The 17158-nt window shown below is 41.0% G+C and overlaps 1 protein-coding gene across 1 annotated transcript in view; it reads right to left on the bottom strand.

Moving 5' to 3' along the window:
- Window positions 1–17158, bottom strand: part of COL12A1 (collagen type XII alpha 1 chain) — a 116425-nt gene that overhangs the window by 40579 nt on the left and 58688 nt on the right. The window contains exons 29-41 of the mRNA XM_045294385.1: window positions 16896–17038; window positions 15051–15180; window positions 14512–14651; window positions 13723–13852; window positions 12390–12532; window positions 11192–11321; window positions 10363–10505; window positions 8505–8634; window positions 6203–6322; window positions 4969–5115; window positions 4165–4281; window positions 3851–3997; window positions 3250–3324 (exon numbers count right to left, since the gene is read on the bottom strand). Coding sequence (XP_045150320.1) covers window positions 3250–3324; window positions 3851–3997; window positions 4165–4281; window positions 4969–5115; window positions 6203–6322; window positions 8505–8634; window positions 10363–10505; window positions 11192–11321; window positions 12390–12532; window positions 13723–13852; window positions 14512–14651; window positions 15051–15180; window positions 16896–17038 — 1695 coding nt within the window. The remainder of the gene's footprint in view (window positions 1–3249; window positions 3325–3850; window positions 3998–4164; window positions 4282–4968; window positions 5116–6202; window positions 6323–8504; window positions 8635–10362; window positions 10506–11191; window positions 11322–12389; window positions 12533–13722; window positions 13853–14511; window positions 14652–15050; window positions 15181–16895; window positions 17039–17158) is intronic.

Here is a 17158-nt window from a genome sequence, read left to right as displayed (position 1 = left end):
AAAAAAAAGATGTCCAGGCAATTCATGTACACAATATCATGTCTAAAGTTCCGGTCTACTTGGCTCTCAGTTGTTGTTCTGTATTAAAGTAGATTTCAACTCAAAGTGACCCCATGTGACAGAGCAGAACCTCCCCAGAGGGTTTTCTAGGCTGCAATCTTCATGGGAGGAGATCAACAGGTCTTTTCTACATTACAACCATTGGGTGGAGTCAAATAGCCAATCTTTCCGTTAGCAGCTGAGTGGCTGACTGTTATGCCATTAGAGTTCCTTAGCTCTCAATTCCTGCTCTGGAATTGCTCCATATACTCAGATCTCTCATGGAGTCCTGGTGGTGTAGAGGTTACAGTTACACCTTGGGCTATGATCAACATGGTCAGAAATTCGAAACCACCAGCAGGTTCATGGGAGAAAGATTAGGCTTTCTACTCTATGCCCCCCTCCCCAAACAGTTACAGACTCAAACCCACAAGGTTTCACCATGAGTCACCTTGACTCCGTGGCAGGGAGTTATCTATTATGCAAACTGAAACTTTCTTTGAACTCTTCCAGAGGTTTCCCGCAATAAAAGAGGGACCAATCAAATGAAAAGCAATGATGTTCAGCAGAGCTAAGAAAAGCCACCAGTGAGTGTGGCTGCCTCATAGAATAGCGCCCTGGTGGCGTAATGAGGTATTCGTTGAGTGTGAACCACAGTCAGTAGTTCTATTGAAAGACTTAAAGTCTCAGAAGCCCACAGGGCAGTTCTACTCTGTCCTATTGGGTCATTCTGTGTTGGAACCAGCTCCATAGCAGGGAGTCCGTTCACAAAGATTTCGGGCAATACTAATGTTTTTCCACTCAAAATCAGAGCACTGAAATCATCTGATAGGGGCGGGAATAATTTTTTTTAATCTTTAATTTAATTTAGACTTGGAGACTAAGAATATTCTAAAACAAGATTAAGTTCTAACTGAATTTTGGTGTGGAAAAAAATAGACATTTTTATGCCAAGATTATTTATTGAATTTCTCCCAAAAATCTAATGTAAAGAAATCCATTATTTTATGCTATAATAATAAAACTTTAATTTTTTTCATTTGGTTTTTTAACAGGATGAATGAAGTCATAGTATTCTAGATCCTTCTAAGATCAAAGAAAAATACTTTTAAAATCTGAAATGCTTTTTGTTTCACACTGGAGATAGAATGTGGGAAAATAATAAACTACTTGCTAATTAGCTTAAAGCTAATTTTGACGAAGCACTGAGGACCTGTCTCATGTGACTGAGAGACCAGCTTTAATAGCTCCGTCTGTCTTTTCCACTCAGTGTAATGGAGTGGGTCCCAGGCATTCCTCAGATCAGAAGCCAAAGGTGCTGGGGGGAGGTCATCGATATAGCCAAAATGTTCACAGTGCCTATTGTGAACCTCCCTGGGAAAGAAATGTGAACTGTGTGATTACGTACTACGTAAAGTATTTTAATATCCATAACCCTTAATTTGCAAAGTTGAGGAAACAAAGGGTCCCAACCAAAGAGCTAAAATAGTTTGGGCACACTATGACGTGCCAGGAGAGGAAAGAAGAAATTACTGGTAATCCTTATTTTTAATCTCAAAATTCAGCAGAAACACTACCGTATATACTGGTGCATAAACCAAGTTTTTCAGCACATTTTTAATGCCGTTTTTGTGGTAAAATTGGGGCCAATGGCCCTAGGAGGTAGAGGGGGAAGGTGGAGGTGTGGGGCCAATAGGCCCTAGGAGGTAGAGGGGGAAGGTGGAGGTGTGGTGAGCGGACATCATCATGGACAAGAGAACAACTAGGGAAGTGGAACCAGCATCTAGGAGAGGGTAGAGATCCTGTGAGGATTAGAGCAACACCAAGCTAGTGGAGAGGAAGCACTAAGGGGTGGAAGGAGGGGGGAAGTGATGGCGGGGCAGGAGGAGGCAAAAGGAAACAGAGGGAAGCTCTAGGAAGCAAAGGCATAGACAGGGAGATTAATAGAGGTGTGCACTTATGTAAATACATTAATCCATCACAATAGTGCTATTGGCCTATGTACATATATTTATAAGGCAATACACTGAGGCTGCAGATGGGTCTTGGGCCACAGCTCATACCTTCCCTCAATACAAGAACACTTTGTTCTAACAAACTGGCATTCTGTGATGCTCACCCCCCCCCCCCTTTCATGAACACTGAAGACAAAATGGTGCATGAGCAGATGTGGTGAAGACAGAGGATGGTGCCCGGCTATTAAAAGATAGAGTGTCTGGGGTCTTAAAGGCTTGAAGTGAAACAAGTGGCCATCCAACAATGAAGCAATAAGCCCACATGGAAAAAGCATACCAGCCGGTGCAATCATGAGGTGTCGAGACCGGGTAACAGGCATCAGAAGATTCACAACAAACAGTAAACAAACAAGAATGCACTGGTGAGAATGGAGGGGGGGTTGGAGCGGAGACCCAAAGCTCATCTATGGACAATGGAACATCCCCCCACAGAGGGGTCGCAAGGAGAGGTTGAGTCCATCAGGGTGCAGTAGAGCACTAAAGGGTCACGCTATATACCTCTGTTCTCTGGAGGCCTCACACACTCTCACCCCCCACACCGCCCACCATCATGACCTCAGTGCCACCTCCCTATCTAGACTAGACGGGAGCATGTACATAGGTACAGGCAAGAGATAAAACTCACAACCCATGGAACCCAGGAGCAGGAATAGGAATAGAGACACCAAAAGGGTAGGGGGAAGGCAGGGAGAGGTGGCGAGGGAGGGGGCACCAATCTCAATGAATGGCACATAACCACGCACACTCATCAGGGGAAGAACAACAGAAAGCAGAGGGGAAGGGAGACAGCGGTCAGTGTGAGATGTGAAAATAATTGACAATCTAAAATCTATCAGGAGGCCACGAGAGTTGGGGTGGGGCGAGGGAGGGAGGGAGGAAAGAGGGAGCTGATCCCAAGGGCTCAATGAAAAGTAAAGATCTAGAAAAGAACAATGGAATACATGTACAAATAAACAGATACAACTGGTGTATGGTTTGTAACAAGAGTTGTAAGAGCCCTCAATAAAATGATTAAAAAACAAAAAAATTAGGTGCCTCAGTCAATATTCGGGTCAGCTTATACTTGAACATATACGGTAAACTCAACAATGTAAGCTATAAATGGAAAATGATATCTATTAAGCAGAAATTAAAAGTCCATACATTTCTATCCACTCGACTGATTAGTTTATACTTACCAATTAGCTACACTTACCATCGCGGGCTGGGGGGATTGTAGGAGGGGGAGGAGGTGTGGGTGGCTCTGTTGGGGCTTCCGTTGGCTTTACAGCTAAAATTTTTAAAACGCAATCATTAGGAAAGTACAATGTGTGCTCATTTCTTTATCACGGGGAGCAAAGTTTAAAGCATTTAAGTCCTCTATCACAAAACAAATCTTTAAAAACAAGAATTCAGCTCCATGAAGACAGGCATACTGGGGCTGCTATTCTATCCAAACTTATTACTAAGGCCATTCAGCATCAGGTACGGCCATAGAAATTAAGGCAAAAGTTCAAGGAGAGAACTTGAGGCCTTCAGATATGACTAACTGAATAAAAGCCATAGACATGGCTGCACATTTACCTTCTCACTGCCATCTCTACCCTCTTTAACCTTCTCCTTAAAATAAAGCCAGCTCTGTCACAGAGAGAACGTGGACTAGTTACAGATCCAGGTCCTGGAGACAGCCAAAGACTACTTTCAGGGACCAGCCATCACCAGTGCTCCCTGAAAGAACGAGCTGCCAAGGTATGAAGACTCCCAGCATCACTGTTCCAAAACCTTTGCAAAGACCTTCAGATGACTCAAAAACTTACTGGTATGTTCTTTCACAGGGACTCCCGGTCCCTCCAGATTTGGCGTCTGCACAAACACAGTGACACCGTAGTCAGTGTCTGGTGAAAGGCCGGTGAAGCAGTGACTTGTTTCTGATCCACGCACTGTAATTTCTTGTCCTCTGGTTCCTGAATACAGAGCAAAAGAACATTCCAGTGTGATCACCAGTTATGTCTAACAAAATTGTGGTATATCATTTCGTAAACAAAATGGCTTCTTCTTTGCAGGAATTTTAGATGTAACTACAATGATGTACCCTCTTCTTTTTGTCTCTTTGTTTGTTTTGTACACCTACCATCTGCAGGATTTAGTTTTAGTCTGTAAGAGGTTGCTGCCCGATGAGGTGACCATCTGACACAGAACGTATCCCACCCCACCTGGTATGTTTTCAGATCTGTCACATTCAAATACACTACAAAAAGAAAAGAAAGAAAAATCTTACTTTATACATAACAAAGCATATTTCTAATCATCATACAACTTTTCAGTTGCCTCTGAAGCTAAAATAAAAATCCAAAATCTTACTGTTTTCTTCTATGAAAACGGAGTACAGCCAAAAGAGACCTCCCATGCCCTGCCCATGATGCAAGTAAAGGAGATTCCATGTAACCCCACAGCCGTAGGGACATCAAAGGGACATCAGAGATGCCTCAGGAAATAAGATGTCCTTTTTCTGAGAAGATAAAAATCTATCTGAAGGCCAAAGTCGGTGACGGCATTTCTGTGAAAACTTCAAATTAACTCAATGTATGGAGGTAACGTATGTTTGAACATGGACTGTCAAGAACTGAAGTCATCATGACTCTGAGTTTACAGACCATGTATGCAGGCAATGGCCCTTCCTGTAATTTCTATCTTTATAGATTCAGTATACATGTTATATGAAGTAACATAATCTCCTCATCATACACATCTTACATGCTCAATAATATTGCTTAGTGTTTTCGCTAGATCATCGGTTATCTGTCTAGGCAAAAAGGACTATCTAATAAGAGCTGAGAACACATGCAGCTGTTTAGGAGACAGAGAAGTAAACTAGTCTATCCTGGTAAGTTGTATTACACTTTTTCCATAAACCACGAGAAGATCTGAGACTCACACGTAGTGCCTTTATCAGTCAAGGGAGCACTGAGTCCAGAGTCATACTGAGCATAAACATTCACATCATAAGTGGTGCTGGGATTGAGATTGTGTAACGTGTATGATGTCACTTCTCCAACAAAGACTTCCATGGGCTCACTGGAACCTTTAATCACAAACACAAAAATCCGTAGTAGTATGTGGTTACTGAAAGTTTTTCTTATAAATAACGATCTTATAGTTGCGTGGTATTTTGGAAATCATTAATTCCCACAACTTGTTTTGTACTTGATCCTTGTAGCAAATACCACATTATATGGTAGGTATGACAATAAGCAAAGACTGAACTCCCCACCCTCTAACTTGTATAACAAAGCACAATGCGTACAATGTAGACTCCAGGTCTCTTTAGTGAACATATTAATCACAAAGTCAATTGTCCTGGGTTCTCAAGCCTCTTTCAAAGCTCTGTTTTTCCAGCAAAGCATACTACTTTGTGTATATGTAGTAGGGGCTCAATAAATACTCTTCAACTTGACTTAAGATCTTCCATATTGAACTTAGAGCCTGGTTTGATTACTAACGGTCCTAGGTTAACAATCCCTTCTGTTTGAATTCTCTCTCCTTATTTCACATGAGCTCACACTCATTTTTCCTTGCCCTTTCTCCTCCAACCTTTATTTTTCTTATTCGCTCTTTTTTTTCCCTAAGTCATACTTTTTTCTGGTACACAGAAGATGACCTATAAATTATAGGATAAAGAGATTTTTTTAACTCTGCTAAGCAAATAGAACATAGAAGCAAAGATATTAAATAACTTAATCAAGGTGATGTTGAGTTGGGTAAAATGCCAATGACAAGTTAAAAGCAAGACTCTCATAACTAAACTAAAGTACATGCTATCTGGACTCTGAAAAAATTCAGAAGTTTATATTAATTAAATATTTGCTATTTCATATTCATTGTAACACAGGAGATATCAGAACACAAAAGCTTCAATTAACTTAATTTTATGGGCCAGATCAGACTTTTCAATCATGCAACTCAATGGGAATCTCATCTCACCCCATAGTAACAAGGTTGCTTTAGGCCTTCGGTCTAAAAGGTTATTTCCAGAAACAGTGCTTGCAGTGTAAGGGGGCCTTGATGTGATCATCGATCAGGAAAAAAGAACCGTAGGGACGAAATAAAGAATACTCTGAGAGAGAGATAACCTCAAATGCATTCATATGACGAAAAGGGTGCGTCCTTACCCACTGGGTTATACACAATTTTGTATCCAAGAACTGGCGATGGCGAGGGGTCCCAGGAGACCCTGAATCTTGTATACCATTCATCAGAAATGCGTATGTTCTGAGGAGGAAGGAGTCCCACTGGAAACAAGCATTGCAGGCATTACTGACTGTCACTGGCACGCAGGGAAAGCAAGAGCATTTTTAAAGTGCAGCCCCATGAGTTCAATTTAATAAAGGCCCTTAATCCAACAAATAATTCAAAAGACATTGAGATGTTTAACAGAAAATGTAGTTGTTTTCCAAAGTCAAATAAAAACTCAGATGGACTTAAAAAAAATACTATAATCCAGTCAATTCCGAATCAGAGAGACCTAGAGATTGCAAGTCTTTACAGACGTAGAAAGCCTCACCTTTCTCCTGTGGAGCAGTTGGTGGTTTCTAACTGCCAACCTTGAGGTTAGCAGCCCAATATGTAACCCACTGTGCTACCAGGGGTCTTTAAGACATGGATAATTCCTAAAACAGGCCTCTTAGCAGGTGGCAAGATCCAATGCTAGTAAGTTATATGACTCAGAATTATAGAAAATGAAAGATATCTCCGACCAGTTTTGGAATGTTACATATAGAATTCAATTAGAAATGCTCTAATCGAATCCATTTTTCGCACAAATGATATTGTGTATTTTGCCCAAGTCCACACAGCCGAACACTGACTGAAATAAATGTTCTCTTCCAACACTACTCTATCATCCGCCAGGATTAAAAGAACAAAAACAAAGCATCATTGCTGTCAAATGAATTCTGACTTGTGTTACAAAAGAGAGCTACACACCATACCCTTCCCATAGCTGTGAGCTTTTGAAAGCAGATTAGCAGTCCTTTCTTCCAACGCATTTTTGAGTGAGTCTGAACCACCAAACGTTTGGTTAGTAGCAATGTGCTTAACCATTTGCACTACAAAGGGACTCTTTCCACCAGCATATCCTAACTAAATCCTCACCCCACATTCTAAAATCAACATCATTTAGATAGCATGTTAAACAGCTACTGAGCTATTATTCCTCACATTACACAAAAAAGAGGGAAAAAAGATTAAATGATGAGAATCCATCTAGAATCTAGAAATGACTTCACCTGAAAAATTTAAGATCTAATAAAGATTTTAAATATAACACCCCCCCAAAAAAAGAGAACATCTGGCATATAGCATTGCCCCTCAGAAATGTGCCAAAATATAGTCTAAGATTAAAGTAAAAAAGAAAGCTGTTGTAATCTTCTTGTGTCCCAAGACTGACCCAGTCGGGGAGACAATAGGGACCGAGATATGGAGTCCTGGGCTTGAAGGAGTAAATCAATCTCTACACCTGCTTTTTAGGGGTACTGCTCACAAATTCTGTAATGTGGTGAAGATCATCAGGGCAGAACAAATGTGGGGGAATGACACATCCAAGATCACATTACTAAAGGGTTGGGGTTTGTTTTGTTTTTGTTTTCTGAATGAAATAAAAACAGCAAAAGTCCATGTTTACTTTTGACAGAACTCAGACCTAGCGCCCGGTGAACATAAACGGCAGGGCTGCTTCATTCTTAACTCATCCCTGTAAGAATCACCCAGGGAGCTGGTTAAAATGTAGATTCTAATTCAGTATATCTGGAATAGAAATGAAAATTCTCATAGCACAGTCCACATGGAAGCCCGGATCCACAGGCCCAGGCTGGACACAACCTGGTTATATCACACAAGCATGAGCATTTTTTCAAAAAGTGCCCCCCAGGTGCCAACAGAGAACCTCTACCCTAAAGTATAAGAAATCGCCACCAGTATAGGTTAGGAAAGGGAGCTGAAATTTCGGTAATTCTTTGCAAATTACTGAGTAGGATAGAAAATAAATATTGTTATTTACCCCCCAAAAAAGAGCTAGATTTGAAAGACTGACAATCATTGTTCATCATTTTGCTTCCTAATTGTGACTTAAGACTCAGTCACGAGAGAGGGCATTTTGCTGATACGACAAGCATATTGATCAAATTAACAACTGCAGCCCTAGCCAACACCACACAACTAAACCACTAGCAAATAAGCAATGGCTTTCCAAAGAAGAAATGAGGCCTGTCTACCACGTGAGATAGGCAGGTTTTTGCCTCCTGTTTCTTTTCATCATGCACTACTAAAAAGTTACCAAGCAAATGTTGTTCTCATACCATTATTTTGCCACAATTCAATACCTAAGAGAAGTATTAGATATTTGTTGATGCCATTTTTGAGATTCCTTGGTAAAGATCAAATTTAAGGGTAATAAAAAAGGTAAAAGACATTTACCCGTTCTTCCATTTCCGGTTAGATGCCCACCATCTCCATCTTCGTAAACAGCTATCACCGTGATTTTATATGGGGTGTCAGACTGCAGAGGCTGCAGTATCACGTTATTTCTTCTGCCCGGGACTGTGGTCTACGGGAAATTAAATTATACGTGTACTATCAGCCAACAGACTGCCAAAGCGAAAGACAGTATTTTCTCATGTTTTCCCATACACAATCATTTCTATACTTGCTGTTTGTTACACAACACTCATGGCAAGGCAAAATGTATACACTGCCTCTGTGCAATGTGGGAGAAGTTTCAAAACCACAGGATTTGTGCTCAAATTCCAGATCAGCCGCTTAATAGCTATGTGAATTAATATCTTTGAAAGACTGACAACAGGTCAGGTGATAACAGGTCACGTAAGGACAACAGGTAACAATATGTGGAATGCTGAGTACATGTTACTGAGTACTACCGCACTCAGTAGGATCTGCTTATTTCCTTCCTTCTTCTGAGTTACATGTTACAGTTTCATTTATTCCTTCAACAAATATGTACGAAGAACCCATCATGGGCTTCTCAGATTATATCAGTGAGCAAAACAGACTCAGTCTTCACCTTCAGGTATCAGTTTGGGTAGATGAAAGGGTGGAAAACAATATATTCAACTACCTCCAAGAAAATGGAAAGAACCAGACAGGTCTCTCAAGCTCTCTTCCAAACCAATGTTATGCTTCTATAGGCAACATACATCAGTTATGCCGATGATTCCTAGGCAGAAGGACTGTGATTCCAGGTGGAAAACTGGAGAAAGGGCTTAGAAGGCCAAACAAACTCTATAGCAGGGAGTAACATCACTTTGGCTAAGATCATTTCCATTAACAGTGGCAGGGCTAGCTATCTCACCCTGATCAGAAATGCTAAGTGGCAGTTATAGTTATCTGAGCTTTTATGAATGAAATTGAGGGTTGTAAATAAATGGGACTATGTCAGGTTCAAGTAAATTAAATATTTCATTACATAGAGCTCACAGAAGGAAAATAATTAAATAGGATATATGTGAGAATAGTTAAAAGCCACTGACCTAACTTCTTTACAATCAACATTTTGTGTAATCTACTAACCCACCCCATTTAATCGCTAAGCCTCAAATGAAGTGATGTGCTTTTCCAGCCATGCTAATTGGATATGCATGCCAATAGCCATGGGAAGAAGCAACAAGAAACTTCCATCTCCTTCTGGAGAGACAGACTACGACACTTAGAAATCCAAAGCTAAAATGAAAATATGCATTTACAAAACCAAGGCATACTGCTAAATATTCATTTTAAAGACAAAGACACTAATTAGTATTGGGTGTCTACAGATCTATGAAGGACTTGAATGTAAAGAAAGGATAGGATTTGTATAATCACAGCAATTTGAGCATTAATTTAGACATAATTAGGAATAGGTATCATACTTGACTACATGTAGTGCTTATGGTATAATTTTTAAAAAAAACAAACCCACTGCCAATAAGTTCATTCTGATTCATAGCAACCCCAAGGACAGAACTGCTCCTAAAGGTCTCGAGGACTATCATTCTTTATAGAAGCAGACAGATTTGCTTTTCTCACACAGAGGGCTGGTGGGTTGGAAATACAAACCTTGTGGCTAACAGTTTCTGGACTGTGGTTAGAACAAGAATGAGCCCCTATGATCTAGGAGGCTACAGTAGGCTATCTCACTTGCTAGAGAAAGTTCCATGAAAGATGATTCATACAAAAGTTAGGTAGTCAACCCTAATCAGAGAACATACCTAAAGGTTTAGCTTCACCCTCCAAGAAGGCAAAAATCACAAATGTCCAGATAAATGAGTATTAGACTTACATATTCATCGATCGGATCACCAACGGTGGGAGAATAGATGATCCTGTATTGCTGAACTGGCCCATCCGCATGATCCCAGGTTACAGAGAGACTATTGGTTGTCTCCCCAAAGACTCTCAGATTCCTTGGTCCACTTCGTGGTACTAAATAAATAAACAACATACAATACTGGGATTGTCTGGGATGGGAATCAGGGTAAGAGGATGGGTTGGTGCTGAACGGGGGCAGGGTTGTCAAAGAATCAGACTGAGTAAGTTGCTGGCAGATGTTCTACCATTTACTAAAATGTTACCCCCTTTGTGTAACAATACACATGTCCAAAGGTTTTTCATGTGAAATCAGACAGTGTAAAGTATGCTTTTCAGAGCCATGGTTACAATGGCATAGAGCTAGGCTTTAACTAAAACTTACAGGTTAGGATTTGGTGGAGGGGGTGGGGGGTGTCATTACCCCACCCTGTTTAATGAAACATGCACAATGAGCACTCACATTTCCAAACTGCCTACTTGGTAAGATGCGACCCACTTGATAAATGTACAGAGGAAAGTACTCATTGTCTGAGTTTTAAATCCCAGAGTTGGCTAAATTCGGAGGGAACGAATCCCATTGCTTCAGATAGAGGACTGTCATCCTCCCAGAACTTTAGCCTGGATGGTGAAAGTAGGGGAGCCCAGACAGATGGCCAGGCAGACCACAGAACCAGCACAAGGTGGGTAATGAGCACTCTTCACTGCACACCCTGTCTGCCGCCCTCCCTTCTCAGCCCCTTGGAGAAGCCCGGCTAAATTGGTTCCCAGGGAACAGGCTGGGGAAAGGATTTCCGCCTCACATGTTTGGCCCTGGCCAGGACTGGGATTCCCCTCTCCATCTGAATAGAGAGCCACGATGTTCACGGAATAGGGCGTGTCAGGAATCAGTCGCTCCAGGTGCACCGTGCGGGTATTTCCTGGCACCACAATCTGGAAGGCAAAAAGCCAAATGCTGCTTGACAACAACTCCGATGCTTACCACATCTTTGGTTAGTCAGTAGAATGGTATTCACAATAAAAGACTGAGCCCAGGCACGTCAGAAGTCAATGCACTCCCTCGCTCCCCCCTCCCCCCATGAGCTCTGCCCAAGCCACAATCTTCAGAAATTCCCTTTTCCAAAGGATTCGTTCACACTGGACCTGAAGTAACTTCAATTATCTCTCACTTATGTTTATTTTAAAGATTCTCACATACAACATGTAAAACTCAAGCTATTTACCCACAAACATCCTGAATGTTAGATGCATTTACAAAAGCGGGGAGCCTCCACATGAAGGGATGACTTGTACTACAATAGAGAATGGTTCCAACCGATGGATAAAGGCAAAACTTGCCACAATATGTCCTCCCCCACACAGGGACATGATAACAAAAATGCACACAGAACACATGTATTGCTCATTATTTGTTTATCTTGGTTCATCATCGTTATCTTTGTGAAGACTTGTAAATGATATGGGTGTATCAATTTACTTTGGTTCGGGTGTCCTTGGACCTTTCTGATTTCTAAATTGTTAAGCTATTTATAAAAACCAAACAGTCGTATGACTTGAAGATAAATTGGGCAATTTGTAAGTACCAGAGAAGGCAGACTTAACAGCTATTTTCATAACATGGACATTTGTATGTTACCACAAAAGCCCAGACAGACAAGGTATGGCTGCAATTTTCATTGGTGACTGGGATTTTTCATTCTTTACTCATCTGCACTCCCCAACAGTCATATTTTCATTTACAACTTGCCCCACGTACACCTGCTATCATGCATGCAAAACCATCACCCAAATATGAGACACACGGAACCTGGTGGGCTTGGGGTTTGCCTTCTCCTATGCACACGCTGCACATACACAGGGGTGCATGCAGCGGAAATGAAGTTTCTCTGCAATGCAGCACCACATACGCAATTGACTTACTATTCCCAGTCAGCGACCGAGGCAGAAGCCTTGTAGAACCTACAGTACGAGTCTGTAACACTCTAAGACAAAGTTACTTACAGATTCGGAGGGTCTCGTGCCAGCCACAGGATTATACACAATGCGATACTGCTGCACAGGCCCGGGGGCAGGGTCCCAACGCACATCGAGACTGTTGGGGGTAGGGTTGTACACTTGGATATTCCTCGCCAGGCCTCTCACCACTGAAGAAGAGAAAGCCAACACAGATTCCTTAAGTCTGTTTATACATGTCAAGTCTTAATGATCACTTTTCCAGAACTACAGAGTGTAATAGGATAAAAGACTATCCTCCTTAAACTTCTAATCATCTAAGTAGGAAGACAGATTGAAATGCTTTGAATCCCAATTTTGTCCAAATCAGCCAACTATACTCTTATGTGCAAGCAAAAAATTGTTTCCAACCAAAATAAGTTATTAAAAAGAGTAGGACTAGATTGCCCACAAAAGGGGGCAAGGGAAAAAGAGTTTACAGTTTCCCTGCACAGACAGTAGAAATAGGGGAAGGGACTGCTATAATGTCTTCTGCTAAGTAAAACCCGACAGTTCTAGGACACACCTCATTCAGTGAGCTCGTGTCAATCATTCATCCAACATTCAGGACACAAGTACTAACTGCCTTGTGGAGTTAAAATAAAAAGTAAAAGAGAAGTAGGGAGTACATTATACACTCAGTTATCAATTAACTGCAGCAATAGAAACTTAGAAAAACCATATAAATTGCATCCACATATTAAACCCAAGCTCTCAGTCAGCCAATAACACCATCTTCCTCGGTGACTCATCCCTACCAAAGGCAGTCTCCCTGCTCATTTCCTTATGGCCATCAGCAAGGACACTTTAAAACCAAACAAATAGCCATAAGTATTCAGAGTCTTTAAGCAATACGACACAGAAGAGTAGAATCACCGTAAATTGCTTTTTCGAGATGTAATGGCAAATAAAAGCACAATGATTATTATTGACAACTTACTTCCTCAGCAAAGCAGAGAAGTGTGCGATCAGGTCAAGCAACAAACAGTTTCCCATGATTCACACTGTGAATGCCCATTACAAAACACTGCTCACACACATTCAGGAAACAGCAGGCAAAGCTTGGTGAATTTTCACCAATGAATTAGCATGCTGGTGATTATATACACATTCACAAATACTGAAATCATTTCAAAAGAAGAAGGCCTTTATAGATTTATTACTCAATATACCAAAATTTTCCTTACTGGTAGTATCTGGAATAAATGAATGGTGGATAATTTTCATGTTTTTACTCTATTTTTAAATTTTTCCATATTTTCTTTTAATGGGTCTATGTTTTTTTTAATAATAAAAAGCCAAATTTATAATGAAAAACTAGATTTTTTTGCCCTTTACTTACATGTCCTTCCAGTATCTGATGTGCGCCCCCCATCGCCTTCAGTATAAACAGGTACTACTGTAACAGTGTATGGGGTATCAGGCTGCAGATTCCTAAGAATAGCATAATTGGTATTTCCAGCAATTGGTACCTAGAGATTGTAATAAAACATAAAGCCGTTTGTTTGAGAAACTTATAAAATAAATCATATTTAAAACAACATCGTACTCAAAATACTAACAACTTGAGACCAAACAAAACCTTCATTGCCATTGAGTCACGTCTGACTAATGGCAGCCCCATAAGACAGTGTGGTCCTGCCTGCCCATTGTGGCTTTCCAAGGCAGGAAAGCTTTGTGGGAGCAGAAAGCCTCATCTTTCTCCCATGCAGTGCCTGGTGGGTTTGCACTGCTGATCTGGTGGTTAAACAACCCAACATATAACTCATAATGCCACCAGCGCTCCTAGACAAAAAACAAGTTCTCTGGTAATGGGATATGATTTCATAATGAACTATAATGATGTATCTCCTATGAACAGTTGCAAGAAGTTATGAAGACTTTTCAGCCCACTGCACTAACCCTATGCTCCACTTCAGAATTCCCAGTGTGATTATGTATCCCCACTACCCCAAGCCCCACATCACCCCTCACTCGGCATGAAGGTACCAACCAAGCTACGGTCTGTGGAGTTCAATGATGTGATTACAACCTTATTCAAATCTACCACGAAGTGGTGAACTCTTTGGCATCTATGTTAAAACATTCATCTACAGTTGAAACAAACTAGCATTTTCCCTTCCATCATTACCAGTTCCTCGGGACCACCTGCTGTCGGGGTGTAGAAGAGCTTGTACTGGCGAGGATTCCCCTCGGCATGGTCCCAGCGAACACTCAAGGTGCTGGTAGATGGGTCATACACTCTTAAGTTCCTCACAGTAGTCAGTGGTTCTGGCATGCAGAGAAATCACAGGATGATCCTACCACGCAAGCACTTTCAAAACCTGGTCTCACTGATAGCTCCTGGATAGCCTAGAACACCAGCCGCCACTTCTTCCCTCCCCCGCCCCCCCCAGCATGCAGCCTACATACAAATAAGGGTTGCAGTCAAGAATGAATGACTGTGGTAATCTGGTGCTCTTATCGCATGTTTCCATCAACCATAAGATATTTTGACCTTGGGGGACTTTTTGAAAATCCTAAATAATAGTAAACATATATTTGCTCAAATAGAAATGGTTAACTCCACACAAGAATAAAAGATTGATAAAAATTTCGGGTCACTTCATCGTTTCTGGTGATTGTAATGGCAGTGTTTCAAGAAGCTACGGGAACTCTAGTGTCACTTACTGGTCTTGCCTCTTCCCGTCATCCGTCCTCCTTCACCATCACTATACAGGGAGGACACCGTGATGGTGTAAGGGGTGTCGGGCTTCAGTTTCTGCAGGAGCACACTGTTCTGCCGTCCTCCTACAGTGGTCTTAAATAAAACAGGGAGACCTGTGAGCCTTGTTCCCTCGGTCCCTAGGAAAAGCTCTTTTAAGACCCTCACCAAGTTCTGAAAGCACGCAAACTATAATGAAAGATGAAATTATGTCTGATGCCATAATTTTGAGTGTAAGAATGTAGCACAAATATTTTTCCATTTAAGCTATAAGCGAGTAGTCCCAAAAAGATATTTCAACTTGCTAGCCACTAGCAAGCACTGTGAAAGTTCATCCAAATCATATTTCACAAAACTCTTCCCCCACAAAAAAAGGCATTAATCATAACTGAGCTACAAAGAGACGTTAAGATACCAAAGCGTTACATAATATTACAGGCTCCGCTCATTGTTGTCTTAGTTTTTTAACAGATGTTTTTTATTTGCTTTAGAAACACATTCCCATAGTTCAGCAAAAGAGCTACCACTCTTGGTGTTTCAGGGTAAAAAAAAAACACCACCTCCACTCCACCAGCATTTGCTGTGTAAACTACATGGCTGGACCCTTTGCCAGGCCACACTCAGGCAAAGGTTCCCAGTCGTCCCCAAGATACCAGCCTTGAGCAATGGAGACTTCCAATTTCCTCCAATTAGGAAGCTTTGAGCTATTTTATTCATTGCTTAAGGCCATCTCGCTATCTTGTTGAAAGAAAATTTGTACAATTTGTTAACAGTCTACCGAATTCAGATGTTTATGCCATACTAATTAAATGCTCATGAACATGGCCTGCTGCCCACGGTTGTGTGCACATGTGGACAAGAGGATGCGCCAGTGACACCCAGATGTTCCTGACTTAGCACCCATCACTCGAGCAGTCTGCGTTGGGGGGTGGGGGGAGCGGTAGAACTGTCAGTAAATCACCGCATAGTTATCCTCTATATGAGCTCTGTGAATTGGCAGTAGCTAATTTTAATAAATTTAATATTTGACCTTATGAGAAAATTATCATTATTCATATGAGCCATTTTTTAAATGATACTTCACAGATCTGAAAGCAGGTACTTAGTAGAACTAGGGTTGTGACTAAGCAGAGAGGTGGCAACCACAAATGATGTGGTAGGTGTCTACCCTCAAAATGATACAAGTTAGAAATAATTTGTCTTCTTTGCCAGATCAGAGGTTAGTAAAACCATAAAGTAGGTGAAGCTTTTTGATGCTACCATCCCACCAACTGCTTTTCCTGAATTGCTTTCATTTTCTCTCAATTATTTGTTATAATTCTAAAGAATCTCTTAAATCTGATCCAATGAAATGTGTTAGCTGACACTATCTTAAGGCTCATTGTTTTGAAGATTAGTTGCATTTTAATGCTAGTACAAGAAACAATGAAAATAATCAATCATTAAAACTAGTATTATTTAGTGGACTTCAGCCTTTGATTAACAAAATATGGGTTGGAAATCTAAATAGACTCAAAATCAGTGTATACCTTTATGGATAATCCAGCCTAACAGAGTTTAAGGGGCATGTGGCTGCATGCAGAAATACAGTTGATGCTTTGAGGCTATCAAGGGCGGGGGGCAACTACTGAAAATATCCACTGTATCTCCATCAGAGAAGAGTGCGGGTCAATAATCAAATAGTTCTATTCAATGAGTACATCTTAGTCTCCTGCAAGGATACTATGACAAAGCATTGAAAGTGAATGGGGTTTGCAGAGGAAAGGGTAGGATGCATCCATTTTACCCATTTGTTTCACAAAACAATTTACCGTTTGTTCATTGCCTTCCCCTGTGGAAGGCTGGTAAGTGATTCTGTATTTCTGTACTCGGCCACTAGCAGGATCCCACTTAACCGTCAAGCTGTTAGACGTTGTATTATACACCTGAAGATTCCGTGGGCCACTTTTTGGAGCTGAAAGGTTATTGAAAAACCGAGTAAGTTGACAGAATCATGCCTCCAAAATAGATAAATGATAGAGAGATGATAGAGAGATGATAGATAGATGATAGATAGATAGATAGATAGATAGAT

This window comes from Echinops telfairi, unplaced genomic scaffold (assembly GCF_000313985.2).
Source record: "Echinops telfairi isolate 266 unplaced genomic scaffold, ASM31398v2 ScPeMD7_3533;HRSCAF=4204_0, whole genome shotgun sequence".
Lineage (NCBI taxonomy): Eukaryota > Metazoa > Chordata > Mammalia > Afrosoricida > Tenrecidae > Echinops > Echinops telfairi.
The sequence above is the reverse complement of the archived record's forward strand: the minus strand, read 5'-3'. Positions and strand labels throughout refer to the sequence as shown.